Source organism: Bufo bufo, chromosome 3 (assembly GCF_905171765.1).
Source record: "Bufo bufo chromosome 3, aBufBuf1.1, whole genome shotgun sequence".
NCBI classification, from domain to species: Eukaryota; Metazoa; Chordata; class Amphibia; order Anura; family Bufonidae; genus Bufo; species Bufo bufo.
In genome coordinates this window covers 485,116,670-485,141,645 of record NC_053391.1, presented here as the reverse complement: position 1 = coordinate 485,141,645, position 24,976 = coordinate 485,116,670, and the positions used below count along the sequence as shown (strand labels likewise).

Sequence of the window (24,976 nt, the reverse complement as noted above, 5' to 3'; positions counted from 1 at the left end):
TACCTTTTCCCCCCAAAACTACGTATCAATCTGCTCATCCATTTCTATAACATACTGCCTGCAGATTGCACTGCACTTTCAAGGCGAAAGGTTCCCTTTAAGGCTTCATGCACATGGCTGTATTACATCTTCATGCTGCAGTAGTGCCAAGGATGGGACCAAATCCTGTCCTGTAAGATGTAAGAATATTCAAAGTCAACTTTAGGAAAGGCTTCCAGATCTTAAAAGATCAAAGGGATCAAATCCTGTTCTTGGCACTAAATATACAGCTGAATCACTAAGCTACAATGCTGCCTTGTTCATGAGCTCATAAACGGGTTGTACGGACAATTATATATTTTTTTTAAAGGCTCAGAATTTTGTAAAATAAAAAAAGTCATACTCATCTTAGCAATCCTCTACCACTGCTTGGGTCTTTCACAGGTCTCTACTTGGTTTCTCTACCATGAAAATGTGACCGTATGACCCATCACTGGATAAGGCGGGTCACTACTGTGGCCAGTGACTGGCTGATTGGCCACATTTTCTGTGTCAAGAGGGTACAGGGAGTAGAGACTGGCAGGCTATCGAAAAGCAGGGAGCAGCAAGTAGCAGCAGGGGATAGGTAAGGCTAGTTGCACACCTGCAGTAAAGCTATCTGGCAGGCTGAAATAGAGTGCACCGTATCTAGAGTGGCCTAGCTGGTTAGGACCACGCACTGCTGGAGCCCATTGACTATAATGGGATCCAGCCTGTTTCTGGCATGAGCACTGGATTTCGTCCAGACAAAAACTGGTGAATGCACCAGTTTCTGTCTGGCCAAAACCTGGCGTTCACGTAGGAAAGTTGTCGTATCCCTTTATAGTCATTGGGGTCTGGCAGTGAAGTCGGGCAGGCAGTTCTTCTGCAGGATATCTTTACCGTCGGTGCGGAACTTGCCCGAGTATGACTTATCTACTCTATTCTGTTCTTCAAAAAATAAATAAAAAAAATTATAATTATATATATATATATATATATATATATATATATGTCATCAATATTAGATCGGCGGGGTCAGACACCAAGCACCCTCGCCGATCAGCTGTTTGAGGAGACGGCGCACGCAGTGTGTACGTTCCATCTCCCTTCTCTCCTCCTGTTCGCTGCTGCTGTCCCATAGACATACAGCAACAGAGCAGGAAGAGAGAAGGCACATGCGCACTGCGAGCACAGTCTCCTGAAACAGCTTATCGGCTGGGGTGCCGAGTGTCGGACACCCGCCATTCTGATATTGATGACCTATCTTGACGATAGATCATCAATAGAAAAACCCGGACAACCTCTAACTCAATTACCATGGAATGAACAATTATACATTCAGCAACCTCATACTGTCCTCATCACTCAATCAAATATTGCAGAATGATGATACTATACAATAATTATTCAGTCTGATTCGTGTTCAATACATAACAGCCTACATATTTTCAGCAATGTCTCTTAGATTCCATCCGAAGAATAAATGGTAGTAGCTGTGCCTGTTTAGGGGACAGGGTTTCTAGGCCGTATCAGTGGGATACAATTAATGTTCTTAATGGGTGCTTGCCATACACAATACAATAGCAGTGATAATATACCTTATATCTGCTCAGTGTTGTTATCTGGCAGCACCGATATTAGATAGGAGTTATGTATCTGCCAAGACTATCTGTGATAGTAACAATCCCCTGCTTAAAGGGGTTGTCTCACTTCAGCAAATGACATTTATCATGTAGAAAAAGTTAATACAAGGCACCTTTTAAAGTACTGTAACTGTCTATATTGCTTCCTTTGCTGGCATGACTCATTTTTCTATCACATTATAAACTTCTCGTTTCCATGGTTACAACCACCCTGCCATGCTTGTACACTATAGGAAAAAGCACCAGTCTATGCTCACTCCCATGGTCCCGGCCACCAGAGAGACCAGTTCTTTTTCCTATAGTGTGCGAGCACGGCCACCGATGCTGATTGCAAGGTGGTCGTAACCATGGAAACGAGCAGTGTATAATGTGATGGAAAAATGAATCCAGCCAGCAAAGGAGGCGATATGCACAATCACAATACATTAGTAAGTGCCTTGTATTAACTTTCTCTACATGATAAATGCCATTTGCTGGGGTGAGACAACCCCTTTAAGTAACACAATTTTGTTTTTACAACTTATTTGACCTAAACTGTCAAACTATCTTGGTAGGTAAATGTAGAGTTCATACAGATACAAAGTCAGAAGTGCTTAGGGTGGGCCAGAATAATATATATTGAGCAAAAAAATAAAATAAAAACTGTTTGGAGGCAGAAATATACAATGGTGTCATAGATAAATGAGTGCACACTATACCTGGCAATGTATCGTTTGCCCATATACTGGAACTGATGCAGGCACACTCTGTAGAGATGGAGAGAGGATACAAAACATCATAATAGGGAACATGTAGATGTGTAAACTGGAGGCTTGTAAACGTCAGTCCCTTTATTGCTTCTGTTCTGAAGCCACAACATGACACATCTATCCATACGGGGAAGATGAAATAAAGGTACGTACTCTGAGACTGTGAAAAAATCCATGAGTTCTGACGTCGTGGCTTTATTCCAATATGTAAACAGCGCATCTGAAGAAGAAAGGGAATGAATGATCACTCACTACTAGATATATTGGAGCTGCAATTCACATAAAATAAAGATGAATATATCCTTATTACAAATGACTAGAGTATTCTGATGTATGTATGAAAGCATTTAACAAAAACACTAAAGTCAGCTATTAATCTATTTAACGCACTAGAATGTCTATTGCTTTAAGATTTTTGATGATTTACAAGGTGTTTTCCGGGCCGAGGAGGGGTCTCTTCTTTCCTATAAAATGTGAAACTGCACGTCTTCCCTCTACACACTCACTAAAACACCACAAACAAGGGTCATATCACTGTTCTCTGCTGGAGATGGTGCCACCACCACTGCTGATGTGATAATGTAAAGAGTGGGCTCTGGCAGGAGGGGAATGTAGAGGCCTGAATCAGGACCAAATAGGAGCTGAGCCCCCCAGTGAGAATTATACATCAATCATCTGTAACATTAAAGCCACCTGCCTAATAAAGCAGGTCCTACTCATGCCGCCAAACCATCTCTGACTTGTTGAGGCATGGACCTCACAACAAATCTAGGTGTGGCATAGCTCATTATCCAGCTGAAAGAGGTTACGACTATTAGGGAATAGTGTCGCCGTGAAGGTGTGTACTTGGTCTGCAACAATTTTTAGGTTAAGTGGCACATCCACATGAATGCCAGGACCTAAGGGTTTGCAGAACAATACAGCCCATAGCATCATACCACCTCTGCCAGCTTGTCTTCTTACTTTGGTGCCATCTCAACCCTAGGTAAGTGACATACATGCACCCAGCCATCCACATGATCTAAAAGAAAAAGTGATTTCTCAGACCAGGCCACCATCTTCCATTGCTCCATGATCTAGTACTGATGCCTATGCACAAGGGTCTGCATTGGCACTTTCACTAGTCTGTGGCTATGCAGCAAGCTGTAATGCCCTGTGTGTTCACGTCAGTCTCCATGTTACCACCACGCTCCATGGTTTATGACCCGAATCTCCAAATCATAGGTGCTGCGTGCTAAATGTAAACGCCTACTACACCCTTCCCGGATCCAAGAACTCCGCCCACTACACCCTCCATCATCCTCTTGCTGTCTCCTCCCGCACAGCTTTGATATGACAAACAGTGGACTGTGCCCACCCTGCTTCTGGATTGAGAACGTTGACCGGCCCATTCAAAGATCACATTGGTCTGACATCACCACCACCCGGCTGGGGATTCGGACAGAGGGGGAGGCCTGGGGGTGATGTCAGAGAAATTACAGTCTCCACAGAGGGCGCAGTCACGTGACCACTCATTTTTAGACCCCGATAACCCCTTTAGTTTATACCCCACCTTGACAATGTTATCTGCTTCACCAGGTTTTAAGGTTATGGCTGGCCAATGTAAAAACAGCAAGCGCAGCCAATGTAAAACAAATACATTTGATTTACTGAGATACAACCCATGACGGACCCATTTTGGCAAATGCTACTTACCATCTGACATGCTTTTCAAAATGTGAAGGAAGCACATGAGTAAACTTTTAATTTCAGCTTGCTCCAGCTTGTCGCAGCGAACTAATGGGTTTCCTAAAGAGCCTCCATGCTGATTCTAAGAGTATAAAAGAAGCAGTAATTATCATCACCATTAGAGCGGACTGATGGAATCCTTTCTGTAGACGGCACACCTCTCCACAAAGGTGCAGCACTGCAAGCATTCACAAACTGGAAAGCGTTAGGGTCATTACTGACTTAGGTGGTCAAAGCAATGCTTCTCATCAAATACCATTATTCTGCAGTTTATACAAGACGTACATGATGAGAAGGCCAAGAACAATCAGACCCTTGAAAATGAGGACTTGCTGAGATCAAAGTGACGAAAGATATGAAGGATCAGGAAAGGGAGTAGAACACTGCAAGCTAGTAACGTCGCATCAGATCATCAACATGAAATTACTGCAATGCCACGTTGTAATCACATGCCAGAAACAAGAATATAATGGAATACTTCTGGATTGTGAGGAGGAACTGCAGCATGCAATACAGTCTCTGTCAGCAGAGAGAAATCCATAGTGTAGCGGTTTCTCTTAGCCGCCTGTGTGTAGTCCTCTTCCTCTCCACTAGAGCGCAGGGCGTTTGCAGAATGCCTCCGAATAAGTCTGTCCTTCTGCACGTGAATGCATGTTAAAGCGAGGAGGAAATGTGTAAACCATTGAGAGAGAGTACAATGAAAGCAGGTTAATGACAGGTTTACGAGTGAGCTCAGCCAATCAACGCCGAACATCCTAATTATTCTCTAAACCCCTAATGATCAAGCCTTAATAACACACTACTTTTTCACCGCTCGGCATAACTATTGTTTTATGATGCAACACTTAGACTGGTCAGCCCCACAGCAATCTCTCCCTATCCCCTACATGCCTGCTCGACCCTGCATGCGGAGAGTTGGGGACAAAAGGATTGCGCTTTAAAAATCCACCCATCTCTCCCGACACATGCCGTAGGGAGGCCACCATATGCAAAAGATTCTCAGCTGATCCCGCTGTCAATCAACATGTTCACCCAAGGCTGGGTTCACATCACGTTTTAGTTTTAACATACACAAAAAACAGGCAGCATTGTAAAAAAAACTAAAAACAAAAAAAAAAACTATAGATTAATGTATACATTAATTTTTTTTTGATGGACTCTACAGGATGGTAAAGGCTAGTGTACTGCGCTTTTGTATTCCCCCCCCCCCCCCAACATATATGTTAAACCTAGAGCTAACCCAGCGTTATATGTAGGGTCAGTTTTAGGGTTCCCAACAGCAACCCTAGTGTACAAATAGCTCTGGAGCCCTTCCTAGACTGCGCAGGGCTCCCCTAGTTCCTCAAAGTGTCAGCAAGAAGCCTCGGTTACCAGATCAAAGAGAGCTTCCTTTGATCATGCGGTGGTTAAATGATGGTATCAAAGGTTCCTGGCCATCACAGAAGGAGCTCAGATTTCATTACACAGCCGAGTCTCCCTTTTGAGATGCAACAAGACACTTGTGAAGGTGTTATTCTACCTTAATGCAGAATAAGGAACCTTAGTCGTTGCCTTAAAATGGGTTGTTAAGGGGAGATTATAACATTTCACATACAAAGTGATTGCAGAATTAGCCAGAAAATTGAATTAAACATATGTGAATAAGGTAAAAATGAGATGCACTACACATACCTTGTCTAAAGAACTGCTCTTGTCACTGTTCCTCTCAGGAAGACTGTTCCCTGAATCTGTGCTTATGAGAGATCCCCTGGAATCTGCATTTCTCACACTGTTTATGTTGGGAGTGGATGAGGTCTGTGGAGAAGCTGCAGAAGACAAAGTAATTAACTGGTTAGTTAAAGAAGAACTCCCACAAAAAATGTTATTCTCTGACCTGCTAGAAAGGTACATGATGTAATCTGTAGTGAATGTAATCTTCTTACCAGTGACTGTATTTGTGAGTTATAACCTCCCCTCTGCTTCTCAGCTGTGTCATGTGACCAGCAATCAGCATTTTATGTGTGGACAGGAAGTCAGTTTCTCTGTGTATTCCTATGGCAGCCTCAATGTCAATCTCATATGAATGAATAGAGAAGTAACTGACTTTCTGTCCTGTGTCCTTTGGAGATCAGAGAGTTGGTCACATGACAGCTAAAAATTAGAAGGGAGGTTATATCACACAAATACAGTCACTGATTAGAAGATTACATTCACTACAGATTACATCATGTACCTTTCTAGCAGGTCAGAATTATTATTTTTTTGCGGGAGTTCTACTTTAAGCATTATATAATCCAATATATAAGCTCATTTGTTCATATATAGGATAAGTTTAGGTTCAGGAGTGGACAGCCCCACCAACAGCTAGAAGAGGCTAGGTTCAAAGCAACAAGTAATTTCACTGTCCATTGGCCTTTCCATTTGCAGAACCCTCATCCTAGCAATCACTGGGGAGGTGAGCATCACCCCACTACTGTACTATCTTCTGACATCTACTATCTTTAGAAAATGCTAGAATTTGTATTTGACAATACCTTCTGAAAATGCAATTAAAGGGGCTGTGCAGTGACTTCATCAATATCAGATCGGTGGGGGTCGACCCCAGGCACTCCTACAGATCAGCAATTTCTAGGGCTCACAGCGCTCATGCAAGTGCTGCTTCCTCTTCAAAATTACCTGCTCATCATCCCCTTTGCAGCGGTGGCACACTGTAATTACAACTGCTCGTCCCATTCACGTTAACGGGACAAAGCATCTGCAATTACACTGTATGGCCGCTGTAAAGGAGGTGATGGTGTCACCAGTTGGGGGTCTGACACTACCCATTCAGTGTCCAACTGTGCAGAACACATATGACAGACAATGGGAATTAGAACACCCAATTGTCAATTTAGTTATACATTTCTAGGAGGAATAAAAGAGGAATAGCACAATGCAGGGTTATATGAATAGATGCTCCAGAATTATTACATGTGGAAGTATTTACTTACACAGATTTGTCTGGAGAACTGACAGATCCGATTTAAAGGCAAGCACACTGCTTTGGACAAGTGCAGGATCATACACCAACAGTGATCAGAAGGGATGTCTGACAGCATGCCAATAATATATACCTGTTCACCCTCTATGACGGAGAGCTATAGCTTGCACAATTTTCTGTTTTATTTCTGCTCACTCACCTGTGCCAGAGATAACACCAAAAAGATCTTTATGAAGGTTATTGTCCAGCGTATTGCCTGGTTTCTGGGGCGTTACCAGTGGATTTCCAGCAGCTACGTTAAGTAAGACTTCATCTTTAGCATTCTTGAAGGAAGAAAAATGCACTTAACATCTCATTATATAAATGGTTACAGTCAAATTCACTAGCAGATAGATGCTCAGACTATATTTAAAGGTGTTCTCAGAGATTCCTCTGGATTAGGGCTGCACGATATGAGAATTTTGTGCGATTGCGATTAGGGCCCTAAAAATTGCAATAACGACATGCAATATTTTAAGGGAATTGTGCTAGAGGTCTATTTGCTGTGGATGGCACTGTTATGGAGGGGATCTGTGGATGGCACCGTTATGGAGGGGATCTGTGGATGGCACCGTTATGGAGGGGATCTGTGGATGGCACCGTTATGGAGGGGATCTGTGGATGGCACCGTTATGGGGGCGATCTGTGGATGGCACCGTTATGGGGGCATCTGTGGATGGCACCGTTATGGGGGCATCTGTGGATGGCACCGTTATGGGGGCATCTGTGGATGGCACCGTTATGGGGGCATCTGTGGATGGCACCGTTATGGGGGCATCTGTGGATGGCACCGTTATGGGGGCATCTGTGGATGGCACCGTTATGGGGGCATCTGTGGATGGCACCGTTATGGGGGCATCTGTGGATGGCACCGTTATGGGGGCATCTGTGGATGGCACCGTTATGGGGGCATCTGTGGATGGCACCGTTATGGGGGCATCTGTGGATGGCACCGTTATGGGGGCATCTGTGGATGGCACCGTTATGGGGGCATCTGTGGATGGCACCGTTATGGGGGCATCTGTGGATGGCACCGTTATGGGGGCATCTGTGGATGGCACCGTTATGGGGGCATCTGTGGATGGCACCGCTATGGGGGCATCTGTGGATGGCACCGCTATGGGGGCATCTGTGGATGGCACTGCTATGGGGGCATCTGTGGATGGCACTGCTATGGGGGCATCTGTGGATGGCACTGCTATGGGGGCATCTGTGGATGGCACTGCTATGGGGGCATCTGTGGATGGCACTGCTATGGGGGCATCTGTGGATGGCACTGCTATGGGGGCATCTGTGGATGGCACTGCTATGGGGGCATCTGTGGATGGCACTGCTATGGGGGCATCTGTGGATGGCACTGCTATGGGGGCATCTGTGGATGGCACTGCTATGGGGGCATCTGTGGATGGCACTGCTATGGGGGCATCTGTGGATGGCACTGCTATGGGGGCATCTGTGGATGGCACTGTTATGGGGAGGGGGATCTGTGGATGGCACTGTTATGGGGAGGGGGATCTGTGGATGGCACTGTTATGGGGAGGGGGATCTGTGGATGGCACTGTTATGGGGAGGGGGATCTGTGGATGGCACTGTTATGGGGAGGGGGATCTGTGGATGGCACTGTTATGGGAGGGGGATCTGTGGATGACACTGTTATAGGGAGGGGGGATCTGTGGATGGCACTGTTATAGGGAGGGGGATCTGTGGATGGCACTGTTATGGGGAGGGGGATCTGTGGATGGCACTGTTATGGGAGGGGGACCTGTGGATGACTATGATATGGGGGGGATCTATGGATGAAACTATATAGCATCTTATGCTATATGTGTCATCCACAGATCTCCCCCATAGCAGTGTCATCCACAGATCCCCCTCCCCATAACAGTGCCATACACAGATCCCCCTCCCCATAACAGCCCTGGCCCCGCCGCTCACAGCAGTATTCTTAACCGGCAGTATTTTTTACTTTAAATCACTGCATCTTCTTTTACCTTACAATGAAGCTCCAGTAACAGGCAGAGCAGGCGGCGGCATAACGTCACTTACTCACGTGACGCGCCTGCTCCACCTACTTTATGAATGAAGCAGGCGGAGCATGCGCGTCACGTGAGTAAGTGACGTTACGCCGCCGCCCGCTCTGCCTGTTACTGGAGCTTCATTGTAAGGTAATAAAGATGCAGTGATCTAAAGTTCAAGGACCAGCAGGCATAGCGCCCGACCGCCCGCATAGCAACGAATTGGCCGATTATTCGATAACGGGATTCGTTGACAACGAATCCCGTTATTGAATATTATCGATAACGTCGATTAACCGTTGCAGCCCTACTCCTGACACTCCCTCCCTCCTCCAGGTCAGCTATTTGAAAAAGCCATGGTGCTCCAGTGAGTGCCCCGGCCTCTACCTAGGTCAGTGATGTCACGCTCAGTCACGTGGCCTGGGTGCAGCTGCAGGGGTCCCAGGTATCAGACCCCCCACCAATCTGATACTTATGACCTAATCCTGAGGATAGGTCATCAATATCACAATCTCGGAAATCCCTTTAACATTTACATTGTTACTTACAGGGAAGGGAGATGTATCTTTCACATTAATCCGCTGCACATTCTCAATTAGCAGCCCGAACAATGGCAGGTATAGTGTGGCTATTCTTGCCTGCTGACTCTGAAATGACAAAGAAGATACATGCTATGGATTCCAGCAGAAGCATCAGCTTTCTAAGCGTTCCTGCAATAAATATACACATTCATTCTCTGGATGAATGGCTGAAACAAATTAATGCACTACATCCCTTTACGATCATTATGATGACAAATGAAAGACTAAACACAAGACTAAAACCACTGCAAAAGGTGCAATGCCAAAGAAGCTTCAAAATCTAAACAATGCTCTTATTCTTTGCTGAAAAAAAATGTGTGGGAGGATTTTAAAATACTTGCACTTGTTAAAATCCTGCAATGTGGAAAAGTGTTTACTCAGCCATCTGCACATTCTGACAGATCACCATAAAAATGTACACAGCACTTGAAATATGATCCGATCCGTCATCCCGATCCAGATAATTATTTAGACAGAGTGAAATGCACAGGCTATTCAGTTGTAGCCCGTACGGTGGCAGATGGCATTATTTTCTGCAGTCAAGATTTATCAAGCGAACACTTGGCTACTCTAGTGTACATAGGAAGAGTAAGATAAATTAAAACATCCATAATCTTTTTTTTTTTTTTTTTTACAGTATGGACTGGATACATCCATAACTAGCTATTTGAGAGTGATTTGCCACAGTCATGTTCACACCATGTTGCTTTTTTAACGCACACTGTTCTGCCCAGCAGGGTTAGAAAATGATTCTATTTCATTCTGCCAGGGTTTTGGTATTTCCCAAGTGTTTAATGTGGTTATAACACCATCTAGCGGTGTTGAGATTTATTACACTTTGTTTTTCCTGTTACAAAGACTGCTGCGGTGGTGCAAAGCATTGTGGGACTGAAAAGCATCCTGGGAAAGAGAAGTCTCCAGTCACCAGAACTGTCCTTCTGCATATCTCCTTCTAAAACTCCACTATCCTTGTAAAAGCATATCTTGTTTGTTTCAGGGATATTATGTTATGCAGAGATGTTCAGTTAGTTGTAATTGTTACTCAGGGAGTTGTTACTACTGTTAGGCTACTTTCACTTTCCGTTCAGATAATACAACCGTCTGCATCCATTCAGAACGGATCCGTTTGTATCATCTTTAACATAGCCAAGACGGATCGGTCTTGAACACCACTGAAAGACAATGGAGGACGGATCCGTTTGATACAAAATACCTCTCAATGTAAGAGACACTTTGAATGCATCGAACCAGCTAGCTCAGCAATCAACTGTAATAGTACTAAAGTAGTCACATGAAACAACAGAACTTATTTTCATATTCTGCATACCTGCAGACTAATCACAGCTATTACAACTCCCGCAGGGCATGTCAACCTTTCTAGTACAAACATCACAGTATAAAAAGCCAATTTTAGTATAGCCATTTCACATTCCTTTCAGGAGCTGCATCATTGTACCTACAGTGCTTTCAGAAAGTCTTCAGACTTTTAATTTTTTTTCATATTTCGTTTTGTTGTGATCTAATATTAAAATAAGAACAAATAAAGTTTTTCCCATTATTCTGCACGCCATACTCCACAATGACAAAGTGAAAACAGAATGTTCAAAATCTTTGCTAATTTATTGAAAGGGAAAAACTAAAATCTTGCATTGACATAAGTAATAGGACCCTTACTTTGACTCTAGTTGAAGCACCTTTAGCGGCGATTACAGCCTCCGGTCTTGGTTTGCACACCTGGATTTCTTCTCTGCAGATTTTCTCAAGCTCTTTAGGTTGGATAAGGAAAGTCTGTGTACAGCCATTTTTAGGTCTCTCTAGAGATGTTCGATTGGGTTCAGTTCAGGTCCCTGGCTGGGCAACTCATTGACATTTCAATCTATGCCTTGAGGGTGTAATTTTTTTTATTATTCAGAGTTGTCCCTAATCCAGCTGAGTTGTCTGTGTGCTTAGGGTCACTTTCTTGTGGGTAGGTGAATCTTCGGTCCAGTCTAAGGTCAAGAGCACTATGGATCAGATGGGCTCCAATCAAGGTGTAGAAACATCTCAAAAATGATCAAGAGAAATTGAGGGCTCAGAGACCTAAATTTCAAATGTCATAGCAAAGGGTCTGAATACTTATGTCCATGCAAAATTTTAGTAATTCCTAGTTAATAAGTTTGCAAAAATTTGTAATATTCTGTTTTCACTTTCCCCTTTTGGGGTACTGAGTGCAGACTGATGGGGAAAACGTGATTTTTATTTTTATTTTAGCACAAGGCCACAACATAGGCTACTTTCACACTCGCGTTTGCTGCGTATCCGTCATGGATCTGCACAGACGCATCCGTTCAGATAATACAACCGCATGCATCCGTTCAGAACGGATCTGTTTGTATTATCTTGAACACAGCTAAGACGGATCCGTCTTGAACACCATTGAAAGTCAATAGAAGACGGATCCATTTTCTATTGTGCCAGATTGTGTCATAGAAAACGGATCCGTCCCCATTGACTTACATTGTGTGTCAGAACGTATTCGTTTGGCTCAGTTTCGTCAAGCGGACACCAAAACGCTGCAAGCAGTGTTTTGGTGTTTGCCTCCAGAGCGGAACGGTGACTAAACGGAGGAAAACTGATGCATTCTGAGCGGATCCTTTTCCATTCAGAATGTATTAGGGCAAAACTGATCAGTTTTGGACCGCTTGTGAGAGCCCTTAACAGATCTCACAAACGGAAAGCCAAAACGCTAGTGTGAAAGTAGCCTTAACAAAAGGTGAAAAAAGTGAAAGGGTCTGAAGTCTTTCCGAATGCATTGTATGTGCACATAACTCCAGTAAGGGCTCTTTCACACGAGCAGATGCCGTGCGTGACATCCGCTGTGTGAAAGACAGCCAACCCCCGCTCTGGACAGCAGAGACGCTGAGCATTAACATGATTGATAATGCTCCATGCCTCTGTGATCTTTTTACTACAAAATCACAGTGAGATAAAGTTGTCACCGTGATTTTGTAGTAAAAAGATCAAAGGGAGGCACGGAGCATTATCATTCATATTAATGCTCAGCGTCTCTGCTGTCCAGAGCGGAGGTTGGCTGTCTTTCACGCAGCGGATTCCACGCATGGCATCCGCTCGTGTTAAAGCACCCTAAGAATAAGAAATTCCTGGTAAAAACGCAAAACAAAAATATATATATATTTTTTTTTTCTCTCCAAAATATTTATTTCACCTCATAGGTACATAATTAGTATGGCTGAAAAAAGACATACCGGTAAGTCCATAAAGATTAACCAGGGAATTGGAGGGGATTTAAAATAAGAGAGAAGCCAGGTTCGAGGTCTCTCTTGTATTACACATTTTAAAAAAATGAGTATTTCTAAAATGATGCCATTGTCACACACATCTACACTCACCTAAAGAATTATTAGGAACACCATACTAATACGGTGTTGGACCCCCTTTTGCCTTCAGAACTGCCTTAATTCTACGTGGCATTGATTCCACAAGGTGCTGATAGCATTCTTTAGAAATGTTGGCCCATATTGATAGGATAGCATCTTTCAGTTGATGGAGATTTGAGGGATGCACATCCAGGGCACGAAGCTCCCGTTCCACCACATCCAAAAGATGCTCTATTGGGTTGAGATCTGGTGACTGTGGGGGCCATTTTAGTACAGTGAACTCATTTTCATGTTCAAGAAACCAATTTGAAATGATTTGAGCTTTGTGACATGGTGCATTATCCTGCTGGAAGTAGCCATCAGAGGATGGGTACATGGTGGTCATGAAGGGATGGACATGGTCAGAAACAATGCTCAGGTAGCCCGTGGCATTTAAACGATGCCCAATTGGCACTAAGGGGCCTAAAGTGTGCCCAGAAAACATCCCCCACACCATTACACCACCACCAGCCTGCACAGTGATAACAAGGCATGATGGATACATGTTCTCATTCTGTTTACGCCAAATTCGGACTCTACCATTTGAATGTCTCAACAGAAATCGAGACTCATCAGACCAGGCAACATTTTTCCAGTCTTCAACAGTCCAATTTTGGTGAGCTCGGCAAATTGTAGCCTCTTTTTCCTATTTGTAGTGGAGATGAGTGGTACCCGGTGGGGTCTTCTGCTGTTGTAGCCCATCCGCCTCAAGGTTGTGCGTGCTGTGGCTTCACAAATGCTTTGCTGCATACCTCGGTTGTAACGAGTGTTTTTTTCAGTCAACGTTGCTCTTCTATCAGCTTGAATCAGTCGGCCCATTCTCCTCTGACCTCTAGCATCCACAAGGCATTTTTGCCCACAGGACTGCCGCATACTGGATGTTTTTCCCTTTTCACACCATTCTTTGTAAACCCTAGAAATGGTTGTGCGTGAAAATCCCAGTAACTGAGCAGATTGTGAAATACTCAGACCGGCCCGTCTGGCACCAACAACCATGCCACGCTCAAAATTGCTTAAATCACCTTTCTTTCCCATTCTGACATTCAGTTTGGAGTTCAGGAGATTGTCTTGACCAGGAGCACACCCCTAAATGCATTGAAGCAACTGCCATGTGATTGGTTGACTAGATAATTGCATTAATGAGAAATAGAACAGGTGTTCCTAATAATTCTTTAGGTGAGTGTATGTAGACTGATAAACTGTGTTAGAAATAGCAGAACCGCTAAGAGTTTCTAATATTTTATTCTTCTTTTGCATGTACTACACTGTGAGTAACTGCACTTTACTACTAAACATGTGTCATTCATAAACTGTTCCCTTGTTAAGTTGCTCAGATTTCACATACCCTGGTAGAATATCGATCATCAAAGGAGTGCTTGATCATCAGACTTTTCAGCACACTGATGGCAATCTGCCGGATCTCTCTGAACTCTTGCAATGCGTTTCCCACCTCCCTCAGTAAGAGGCCCACCAAGAAATGGTTCTTGCAGAACTCGTCTGTCAGTGTGTAGTCAAGCTGCAGATCTGTAGGCGTAAGCAGGGATTAATTAGAGTGTTCTAAATGAAGCCATTATGTTCCAGAGTTTCACAGTGTAAATGTCTTTGCAACAAACCAGTCAGCAGTTTAATGATATGAGCCGAGCAAACAGTGACACTCATTAGTAATACTGGGAACACTATCAAAATAACATCCCATATAACAAGATGAACAGCTTGTCATCTGCCCCGTTAAATTGACAACAGGACTGAATTTTATTCAATGTCTTTTTTGGCTGCTACAGATAAAAAAAACAAAAAACTATACATTAAACTAAAATACTGAAGCTAGAGAACGGCAAAAACGGCCACACACTGCAAACCCTGCACCTACCTACAGTAGGATCTAATGACTCCATTGTTGGTGAAAGAAAGGCTAATTGATGAAAATAAAGCGGGAAATAAAGGACATTCTTATAAAATAAATTCTACCTGCTAAAATGATTCTCAACATATCACTTAGTACTTTAAGTCGGCACACAGACGTTTATGTGGATTACAAGGTTATACAACCCCTATAATGCCCGGGCCCCTCATACAGGTTATACTTACCATGCTCCCCGACACCAGTGTCACTCCTGATGCCTGCACGGCTGCCGTTGCATCTCCCCGTTGTACGGATCAAAACATCCGGCGAAGGGTGGGGGTTTGGTGGGTGTCAGCCAATAGCAGGCCGTGATGGGAAGGAGCCTCCCTAGCGTCACCCGCGATGCTAGGTGGCAATGCGGGTTCTGAGGAGCTGGATAAGTATAACCTGTATGAGGGGCCCGGGCATTTTGGGGGCATAATAAGGGTTGGACAACCCCTTTAAGAGAACAGTTGCCACAATTACATATCAAATGGGATAAAATTTGATACAGAAATGGACTTGGAAAATTAGAACGCACTAAATTGAACGGTATTAGCCAATGCCAGGTAGCTGCTGCCAAGGAATACATTAAAGATCATAGATACACCTGATGAAAATATACTTTGACGGTTACGTAAGGTACTGGACAGACAGCACATGAAATACCATGTCCACTTCAGGATTCAATTTATCAACATACATATGTATGCAGGAATAAAAATCCATAAGGTACAGCTGTTATCCCCAATAAAATGGTCTTGTATGAAAGCTTCTGTAGTCGCGGTGCTCATTTACAGAAGAGCAACTCTGTGTTCACCTGTGTTAAGGGGGCACTGCGCTATCTTTCCAATACTGAAAAGTTTATGTATCGACGCATAGGCTTTTTAAATAGGTCTGTGCTCCCTCCATATGTATTTTGGCACAAGCAAGAACAAAACCTGTTTAAAGGGGTTGTGCAGCCCTACAATATTGATGACCCACCAATATGGCCGGACCCAGGCCGATCAGCTGTCTGCAGCGGTAGCAGCTCTCGAGAAAGCACTGCTTCAGCTTCAAAATTACCTGTGTGTTGTCTGGCTTACATAGGTGGCTCAGTGCAATTACAACTGCGGGGACCATTCACTTGAATAGGACGAGCAGTTGTAATTGCACTGCGCCGCCTGTACAAAAGGGACAAAGAGCAGGTAATTCTGAAGGGAAGGCAGTGCTCGCGCTGATACCGCTTCAGACAACTGATTGCCGGCGCTGCGGGGAATCGGACCAGGTCAATCTGATGACCTATCCTGAGGATAAGTAATCCATACTGTAGTGCTGCACAACTCTTTTCAGCTAAATAAGATAGATGGAGAAAATGCTCACCACAGAGACACAGCTAAGTAAAATAAAATGCATATGTCTATATAGCTATTGGCCCTGGGTGAATTTTTAGTACGTGACCATTCAAAGGAGTCAAGGGCCACATTAAGCTCTCACAATACATCAGCCCCCGCACACTGGAAGAAAACTCAGGTTGCTTCTGCCAAAAAGGTTTTAGTAATATCTGTTCGGCAGATTACCTGAAATATAGTTGTAATTGTTATAAATACCTTGATATCTTTGGATTCTACCCTTTCCAAAAGGCATTGGCAAGTTCAAAGGGATGTAGTGCTCATGATTGCAGACAACTCGCAGAAACTCAAACTTGAATTCAAACAGTGTCTGGAAAAAATGAAATCAAGAGGAACCACAGTGACAGTGGGAAATCAACCTAATGATGTCATTTTGCTATAGCGGTGCTCAGCGTTCGAATCAAGCTGAACCAAAGTTTCCTGAAAAGCACAATGTGGAAATTGAGACCTTCAAGGCCTTTATTCTGGGTGGTAACCTCCACTGTAGGCCAAGCTCAAAAGGCAAGACGGAGTCTTCTTACCTTTGGATCTCCTGGTGTAAAGAAACTCATGTAGTTGTTAATTTGCTTAAAAACAAAACCCCGATCCATAAATGTGAAGCACCTCTGCAAAACATTCAAAATACATAATCATTAAGAAGAAAGCCAGGGAGACAATATGGGCTGCACATCATATTCTGTCTGAAGTGTTCAGGAATTAATATTGACCATTGTTTCTACCAAACTATACAACTATATAGTTGCACATTGTGGATGACGTTATTGGAGTCTACATGAAAAAGCTTTGCTACCTTTATGAAGAACGCCAGGCTGTGATTGGCATTCCTGGAAGCCTCGGGATTGTCCTTGAATTTATGCGTTATATGGGGCATAAGCATGTTAACCAGGGTTTCTACTGCATGGTGAAAAGAGGCAGTGAATCTTTGGTTCCTTAGCAACTAGAAAGACAAAAAATAAAGTATATGACGTAGCGCACATCAGCCAGACCAGATCCCCGTCTGCTGGTGAATCATCTCAAATACATTTCGTTCCATCATGCACAATAACACATAAATCTAAACGCAAAAGGAAACCTTTCCCTTTTCATAGGATTTACCACATTTTAGGATAGCCTGTCAATTCCCCTGACTTATCTGTTTTAGTGTACCTTTTCTTAGAACTCAGCATTAGGCCTCATGCACACAAACGTATTTTGTTTCCGTGTCTGTTCAATTTTGCACAACAGGTGCAGAGCCATTTATTTCAATGGGGCTGCAAAAGATTCGGACAGCACACTGGAAATGGATGAATACATAGACAACTGGGAGTCATGCTGACAGGCCTAACACATGTTATAGAGCAGGAGGAGCTGAGAAGATTGATATATCGTTTTATGGGAAAAGATTCAGCAACCATCAACTTTTGATCCACCTGTCGTATACCACGACCCGATTCAGAACCTCACTCAGGGTCCACAATTATATCCACATAATTCACTCAGTCGTATTAGTCTTAGGCTACATGCACACGAAAGGTGTTTGTTTCCGTGTCGGATAAGATGCGGACCCATTAATTTCAATGGGTCCACAAAAAATGCGGACAGCACATTGTGTGCTGTCCGCATCAGTATGTCCGTTCCGTAGCCCCGCAAAAAAAAATAGAACATGTCCTATTCTTGTCCATTTTAGGCATTGTTATAATGGATCCGCAAAAAAAAAACAACTGATGGCATACAGATGTAATCCGTTTTTTTTTTTTTTTTTTTTGCGAATCCGCAAATTGCAGACCGCAAAACATACGGTCGTGTGCATGTAGCCTTATTCAATAGGTTATTCATGAGGTGTAAATAATACTCACTCTTTTGAAGCTTTGCTTGTATTTTTCAGTCCTTTTATTCATATAAATAAATCGCTATAATGCACAGTAATCCTGAGAGCGCTGAACTGATTGCTAACCCATGCTGCGCGACATATCGGTGGTCACGCCCCCTTAATCATGCGTGCCTGAGGGGGGAAGGATAATCGCTGCATGTATATAGGGACCTATGATAGACATGCGACTCTTATAAAAAAAAAATGCTATAAATAAATATTGGGGATTATTAAAACACAATAAAAAAATATGGCAATTTATTTAAGGCTACTTTCACACTGGCGTTTTGGTTTCCGTTTGTGAGATCCGTTCAGGGCTCTCACAAGCGGTCCAAAACGGATCAGTTTTGCCCTAATGCATTCTGAATGGAAAAGGATCTGCTCAAAATGCATCAGTTTGCCTCCGTTCTGTCTCCATTTCGCTCTGGAGGCGGACACCAAAACGCTGCAAGCATGACGATGCTGAGGCAAACGGATCCGTCCTAACACACAATGTAAGTCAATGGGGACACATTGACTTTCAACAGTGTTCAAGATGGATCCGTCTTGGCTATGTTACAGATAATACAAACGGATCCATTCTGAACGGATGCAGACGGTCGTATTAGCTGAACGAAAGCGTTTGTGCAGATCCATGACGGATCCGCACCAAACTCAACTGTGAAAGTAGCCTAAAGAAAAACCTAGTTTTTCATATCGGAGAGGTAGAACTGTACGGAATACACTTATCAGAAGTGATTCGATAGATCACCCAAGACAGGGATATAAAATCTCAATGCGCAATTTTCTACATGAATGACAAAAAATTCACATTATACGATATATGGAAATGCAGGAGGTGAATGCAGGTGAAACAAAGGAAAACAAGAATAGCGAAACTACATTGTTACAACACTGCTATGAAATGAAATGGCTAGTGCTGGATTGCATTAATGAAGCTACTACTCTGGTAGAAAATAAACAGATTGCTACAATATGAGCCTAGATGGATAATGAAAATGGAGACACTATGTCCTAAAGGGTTAAATGAAATTTGCAATTTTAAGGTATTTCTATGATCAGTATCTCAGTAACTGGTTTTAAATGCAACATAAATATTTTATGTACATCTGTGAAAACTGAAGTTATCAATGAATATATGTAAATGTGACATGATGATGATAGAAAGAGATTGCATTTAAAGCGCATGGTTACAACCCACAGGCACGCATGATTAAGGGGGCGTGACCCCCGAAACGTCGCTCAGCATGGGGTAGCAATCAGTTCAGCGCTCTCAGGATTACTGTGCATTATAGCGATTTATTTATATGAATGAAAGGACTGCAAAATACAAGCAAAGCTCCAAAAGAGTGAGTATTATTTACACCTCTCGAATAACCTTTTGAATAAGACTAATATGACCGAAAAGATTCAGAAAACTTGCAATTTATTCATTTAAATCTCTGCTTATTCTGGACTCAGGACTCCAGAGGGCAGTCCTGTTTAACTCTATATGAACAGTCAATCACGACTGCCCACTGGACTCCCAGGCATAGAAAGAGCAGGATAATAAATGAATAAATGACAAGTTTTGCTATAGATCAGCCTGCTCAGTATATTCCGCTCTATAACATGCTGCCTCTAGATTTTACTGCATTTTCATGGTGACAGGTTCCCTTTAAGGCCAAGGCAGAGTAGCACCCTTAAGGAGTTAAAAAGGACACTTCTGAAGATGTATATAATGTATTGCTGTAGTAACCTATGGAATCCAAATGACTCTCAAGGGAAGAAACACAACACATAAGTACACAATACTGTGGGTAACACTGAGCATTAGCATAGTCTTCTGTAGGTCAAAGGTTCTTTGGTGGAAAGTTCACCTGTAGGTAAGAATACTTCTTAATATTATGTCAGTCTATGGAATACAGTACCTGTTGCAATGAGGATAGATTGATAATTGCTGTGTACAGTCAAATAAGTTCACATTTGCACACAGCAGCTACACTTAAATATTTATGGACAATCTCACTGCATCTAGAAATGCTTTCGGAGAGGAAGAAAAACCCACAACAGGATGATGCTCGTGGAAACGGACGTTCGTTTCCAGGGCAGTATTTAGTGGTAACACCAACCATCTAATTTTCACCTTAAATGTGAAACTTAGGTTTTTATAGATACTTGCCACCCAGAGCCCAGAGGGATTATTTTGTGGTATGGTGAAAAGTGTTCAGCTTTAAATTTAACGAAAAATAAAGTATGGCTTATATACTAGTAACGGTTAGCAAAGCCAGGGCACGAGAATTGTGCAGCATGCCATCGAAGAGATTTTTTTTCTTCTTGCGTTGACAAAACCGTATGAGGTTTTTAACCACTTAAGGACCACAGGTTTATACCCCCCTAAAGACCAGGCCCTTTTTTACAAATCGGCACTCCACAACTTTAGCGGTTTATTGCTCGGTCATGCAACTTACCACCCAAATGAATTTTACCTCCTTTTCTTCTCACTAATAGAGCTTTCATTTGGTGGTATTTCATTGCTGCTAACATTTTAACTTTTTTTGTTATTAATCGAAATTTAACGATTTTTTTGCAAAAAAATGACATTTTTCACTTTCAGTTGCAAAATTTTGCAAAAAAAACGACATCCATATATAAATTTTTCTCTAAATTGATTGTTCTACATGTCTTTGATAAAAAAAAAATGTTTGGGTAAAAAAAAAAAATGGTTTGGGTAAAAGTTATAGCGTTTACAAACTATGGTACAAAAATGTGAATTTCCGCTTTTTGAAGCAGCTCTGACTTTCTGAGCACCTGTCATGTTTCCTGAGGTTCTACAATGCCCAGACAGTACAAACACCCCACAAATTACCCCATTTCGGAAAGTAGACACCCTAAGGTATTCGCTGATGGGCATAGTGAGTTCATAGAACTTTTTATTTTTTGTCACAAGTTAGCGGAAAATGATGATTTTTTTTTTTTTCTTACAAAGTCTCATATTCCACTAACTTGTGACAAAAAATAAAAACTTCCATGAACTCACTATGCCCATAAGTGAATACCTTGGGGTGTCTTCTTTCCAAAATGGGGTCACTTGTGGGGTAGTTATACTGCCCTGGCATTCTAGGGGCCCAAATGTGTGGTAAGGAGTTTGAAATCAAATTCTGTAAAAAATGACCAGTGAAATCCGAAAGGTGCTCTTTGGAATATGGGCCCCTTTGCCCACCTAGGCTGCAAAAAAGTGTCACACATCTGGTATCTCCGTATTCAGGAGAAGTTGGGGAATGTGTTTTGGGGTGTCATTTTACATATACCCATGCTGGGTGAGATAAATATCTTGGTCAAATGCCAACTTTGTATAAAAAAATGGGAAAAGTTGTCTTTTGCCAAGATATTTCTCTCACCCAGCATGGGTATATGTAAAATGACACCCCAAAACACATTCCCCAACTTCTCCTGAATACGGAGATACCAGATGTGTGACACTTTTTTGCAGCCTAGGTGGGCAAAGGGGCCCATATTCCAAAGAGCACCTTTCGGATTTCACTGGTCATTTTTTACAGAATTTGATTTCAAACTCCTTACCACACATTTGGGCCCCTAGAATGCCAGGGCAGTATAACTACCCCACAAGTGACCCCATTTTGGAAAGAAGACACCCCAAGGTATTCCGTGAGGGGCATGGCGAGTTCCTAGAATTTTTTATTTTTTGTCACAAGTTAGTGGAAAATGATGATTTTTTTTTCTTACAAAGTCTCATATTCCACTAACTTGTGACAAAAAATAAAAAACTTCCATGAACTCACTATGCCCATCAGCGAATACCTTGGGGTGTCTTCTTTCCAAAATGGGGTCACTTGTGGGGTAGTTATACTGCCCTGGCATTCTAGGGGCCCTAATGTGTGGTAAGGAGTTTGAAATCAAATTCTGTAAAAAATGACCAGTGAAATCCGAAAGGTGCTCTTTAAAATATGGGCCCCTTTGCCCACCTAGGCTGCAAAAAAGTGCCACACATGTGGTATCGCCGTACTCAGGAGAAGTTGGGGAATGTGTTTTGGGGTGTCATTTTACATATACCCATGCTGGGTGAGATAACTATCTTGGTCAAATGCCAACTTTGTATAAAAAAATGGGAAAAGTTGTCTTTTGCCAAGATATTTCTCTCACCCAGCATGGGTATATGTAAAATGACACCCCAAAACACATTCCCCAACTTCTCCTGAGTACGGAGATACCAGATGTGTGACACTTTTTTGCAGCCTAGGTGGGCAAAGGGGCCCATATTCCAAAGAGCACCTTTCGGATTTCACTGGTCATTTTTTACACATTTTGATTTCAAACTTCTTACCACACATTTGGGCCCCTAGAATGCCAGGGCACTATAACTACCCCACAAGTGACCCCATTTTGGAAAGAAGACACCCCCAGGTATTTCGTGATGGGCATAGTGAGTTCATGGAAGTTTTTATTTTTTGTCACAAGTTAGTGGAATATGAGACTGTAAGGAAAAAAAAAAAAAAAATAAAAATCATCATTTTCCGCTAACTTGTGACAAAAAATATAAAATTCTAGGAACTCGCCATGCCCCTCACGGAATACCTTGGGGTGTCTTCTTTCCAAAATGGGGTCACTTGTGGGGTAGTTATACTGCCCTGGCATTTTCCAGGGGCCCTAATGTGTGGTAAGTAGGTAAATGACCTGTGAAATCCTAAAGGTGCTCTTTGGAATGTGGGCCCCTTTTCCCACCTAGGCTGCAAAAAAGTGTCACACATGTGGTATCGCCGTATTCAGGAGAAGTTGGGCAATGTGTTTTGGGGTGTCTTTTTACATATACTCATGCTGGGTGAGAGAAATATCTCAGCAAAAGACAACTTTTCCCATTTTTTTTATACAAAGTTGGCATTTGACCAAGATATTTATCTCACCCAGCATGGGTATATGTAAAATGACACCCCAAAACACATTGCCCAACTTCTCCTGAGTACGGCGATACCAGATGTGTGACACTTTTTTGCAGCCTAGATGCGCAAAGGGGCCCACATTCCTTTTATGAGGGCATTTTTAGACATTTGGATCCCAGACTTCTTCTCACGCTTTAGGGCCCCTAGAATGCCAGGGCAGTATAAATACCTGTCATGGTCTTACCTGCTTGCTGCTCTCCTTCGTTTGACATGTGCTGGCGGCCATCTTGGTTTCTGGGTTTCTTGTAGCCTTCCACCCTGCGGCTCCTCCTTCCCCTGGGAGGAGCTGGATGCCTAGCTCATATATATAGGAGGTCTGTGGCTTCAGTTCCTTGCTTGGTCCTCTTGTGTTCACATGCTTCTAAGACTGCTGCTGCTTCTGGTTCCTGATCCTGGCTTCGTCTGACTACCCTGCTGGTTCCTGATCCTGGCTTCGTCTGACTACCCTGCTGGTTCCTGATCCTGGCTTCGTCTGACTACCCTGCTGGTTCCTGATCCTGGCTTCGTCTGACTACCCTGCTGGTTCCTGATCCTGGCTTCGTCTGACTACCCTTCTGGTTCCTGACCTCTGGCTTCGCAAAGACTCTGCTCGGTTTCACCATCCGTTTGGACTTTTGCTTTACAGCTTTATTTTCAATAAAGCCTTCTTATTTTCACTTATCTCTTGTCGTACGTCTGGTTCATGGTTCCGTGACATTAGGACCAAGCCATGAATTCTGACGGTACAGGGCAATCCTCGCTACCCACGCTGGTTGCCAGACTTGATCAGCAGGATCACCTGTTGGGTCGGTTCGCTGTGGCGTTGCAAACCCTGCTTGAACGCACGGCTCATTTCGCTCCCGTTGCCGATGGGTCGGTTGTCGCTCCTGGGCTCGCTCCTACTGCCGCTCCGGTTGTTGCGCCAGAGTCTACCCCGACACCTGTTGTTGCGCCTGCGGTGTTTCGGGGTATGACCGGTTCTGCCCCTCTTCCACAGCGCTTTGGGGGAGAGCCAACTCAGTGCCGAGGTTTCCTTAACCAGGTGGGCATTTATTTCGAGTTGCTGCCACATGCCTTTCCTACTGAGAGATCAAAGGTGGGCTTCTTGATCTCGCTGCTCTCGGACAAGGCCTTGGCCTGGGCCAGCCCTTTATGGGAGAACAACAATCCGGTGGTTGCCGAGTTTTCCGGTTTTGTTGCTTCTCTTCGGAAGGTATTCGATGTGCCGGCTCGTGCTGCCTCTGCTGCGAAGCTCCTTATGTCCATCAGACAGGGTTCACGATCCGTAGCTGAATACGCCATTGAGTTTCGTACCCTGGCAGCAGAGGTGGGCTGGAATAATGAGGCTCTGGTCGCTGCTTTCTCTCATGGTCTCTCGGATGCCTTGAAGGATGAGGTTGCAGCTAAGGACCTACCAGTTGAGCTCGAGTCTCTTATTTCTTTCCTGATTTTGATTGACACCAGACTCAGGGAGAGACCTTCCTTTAAGGAGAACCTGCGGAGGTCTTCTAACAGATTGGTGCCTACGTTTGCTGTCCCACCCGTGCCTCCCTCTCCTCCCACGCCTCCTGGGGATGACTTGTCTGGGGGTGAACCCATGCAGCTGGGGTTTGCTCGCCTGTCCGAGGGGGAGAGGGCACTCCGGAGACGCGAGGGCCGATGCATGTACTGTGGTCTCGGTGGGCATTTTCGGTTGGCATGTCCGAACCGTCCGGGAAACGCTCGTACCCTGAGATCCTGTCGGGGGCAGATCTTGGGTGGAGTCTCCTCGTCCCCGGTTTCCCGTGTTGACAAACCACTGATCACTG

The 24,976-nt window shown here is 43.5% G+C and overlaps 1 protein-coding gene across 4 annotated transcripts in view; it reads right to left on the bottom strand.

Moving 5' to 3' along the window:
* The window catches only part of DOCK9 (dedicator of cytokinesis 9), a 289,698-nt gene that overhangs the window by 57,161 nt on the left and 207,561 nt on the right, over positions 1 to 24,976 (bottom strand). For all 4 annotated transcript variants that reach the window (XM_040425282.1, XM_040425284.1, XM_040425283.1 and 1 more), the window contains exons 28-37: positions 17,194 to 17,340; positions 16,925 to 17,008; positions 16,602 to 16,713; positions 14,476 to 14,654; positions 9,682 to 9,780; positions 7,279 to 7,402; positions 5,792 to 5,925; positions 4,088 to 4,202; positions 2,546 to 2,612; positions 2,342 to 2,389 (exon numbers count right to left, since the gene is read on the bottom strand). In XM_040425282.1, coding sequence (XP_040281216.1) covers positions 2,342 to 2,389; positions 2,546 to 2,612; positions 4,088 to 4,202; positions 5,792 to 5,925; positions 7,279 to 7,402; positions 9,682 to 9,780; positions 14,476 to 14,654; positions 16,602 to 16,713; positions 16,925 to 17,008; positions 17,194 to 17,340 — 1,109 coding nt within the window. The remainder of the gene's footprint in view (positions 1 to 2,341; positions 2,390 to 2,545; positions 2,613 to 4,087; positions 4,203 to 5,791; positions 5,926 to 7,278; positions 7,403 to 9,681; positions 9,781 to 14,475; positions 14,655 to 16,601; positions 16,714 to 16,924; positions 17,009 to 17,193; positions 17,341 to 24,976) is intronic.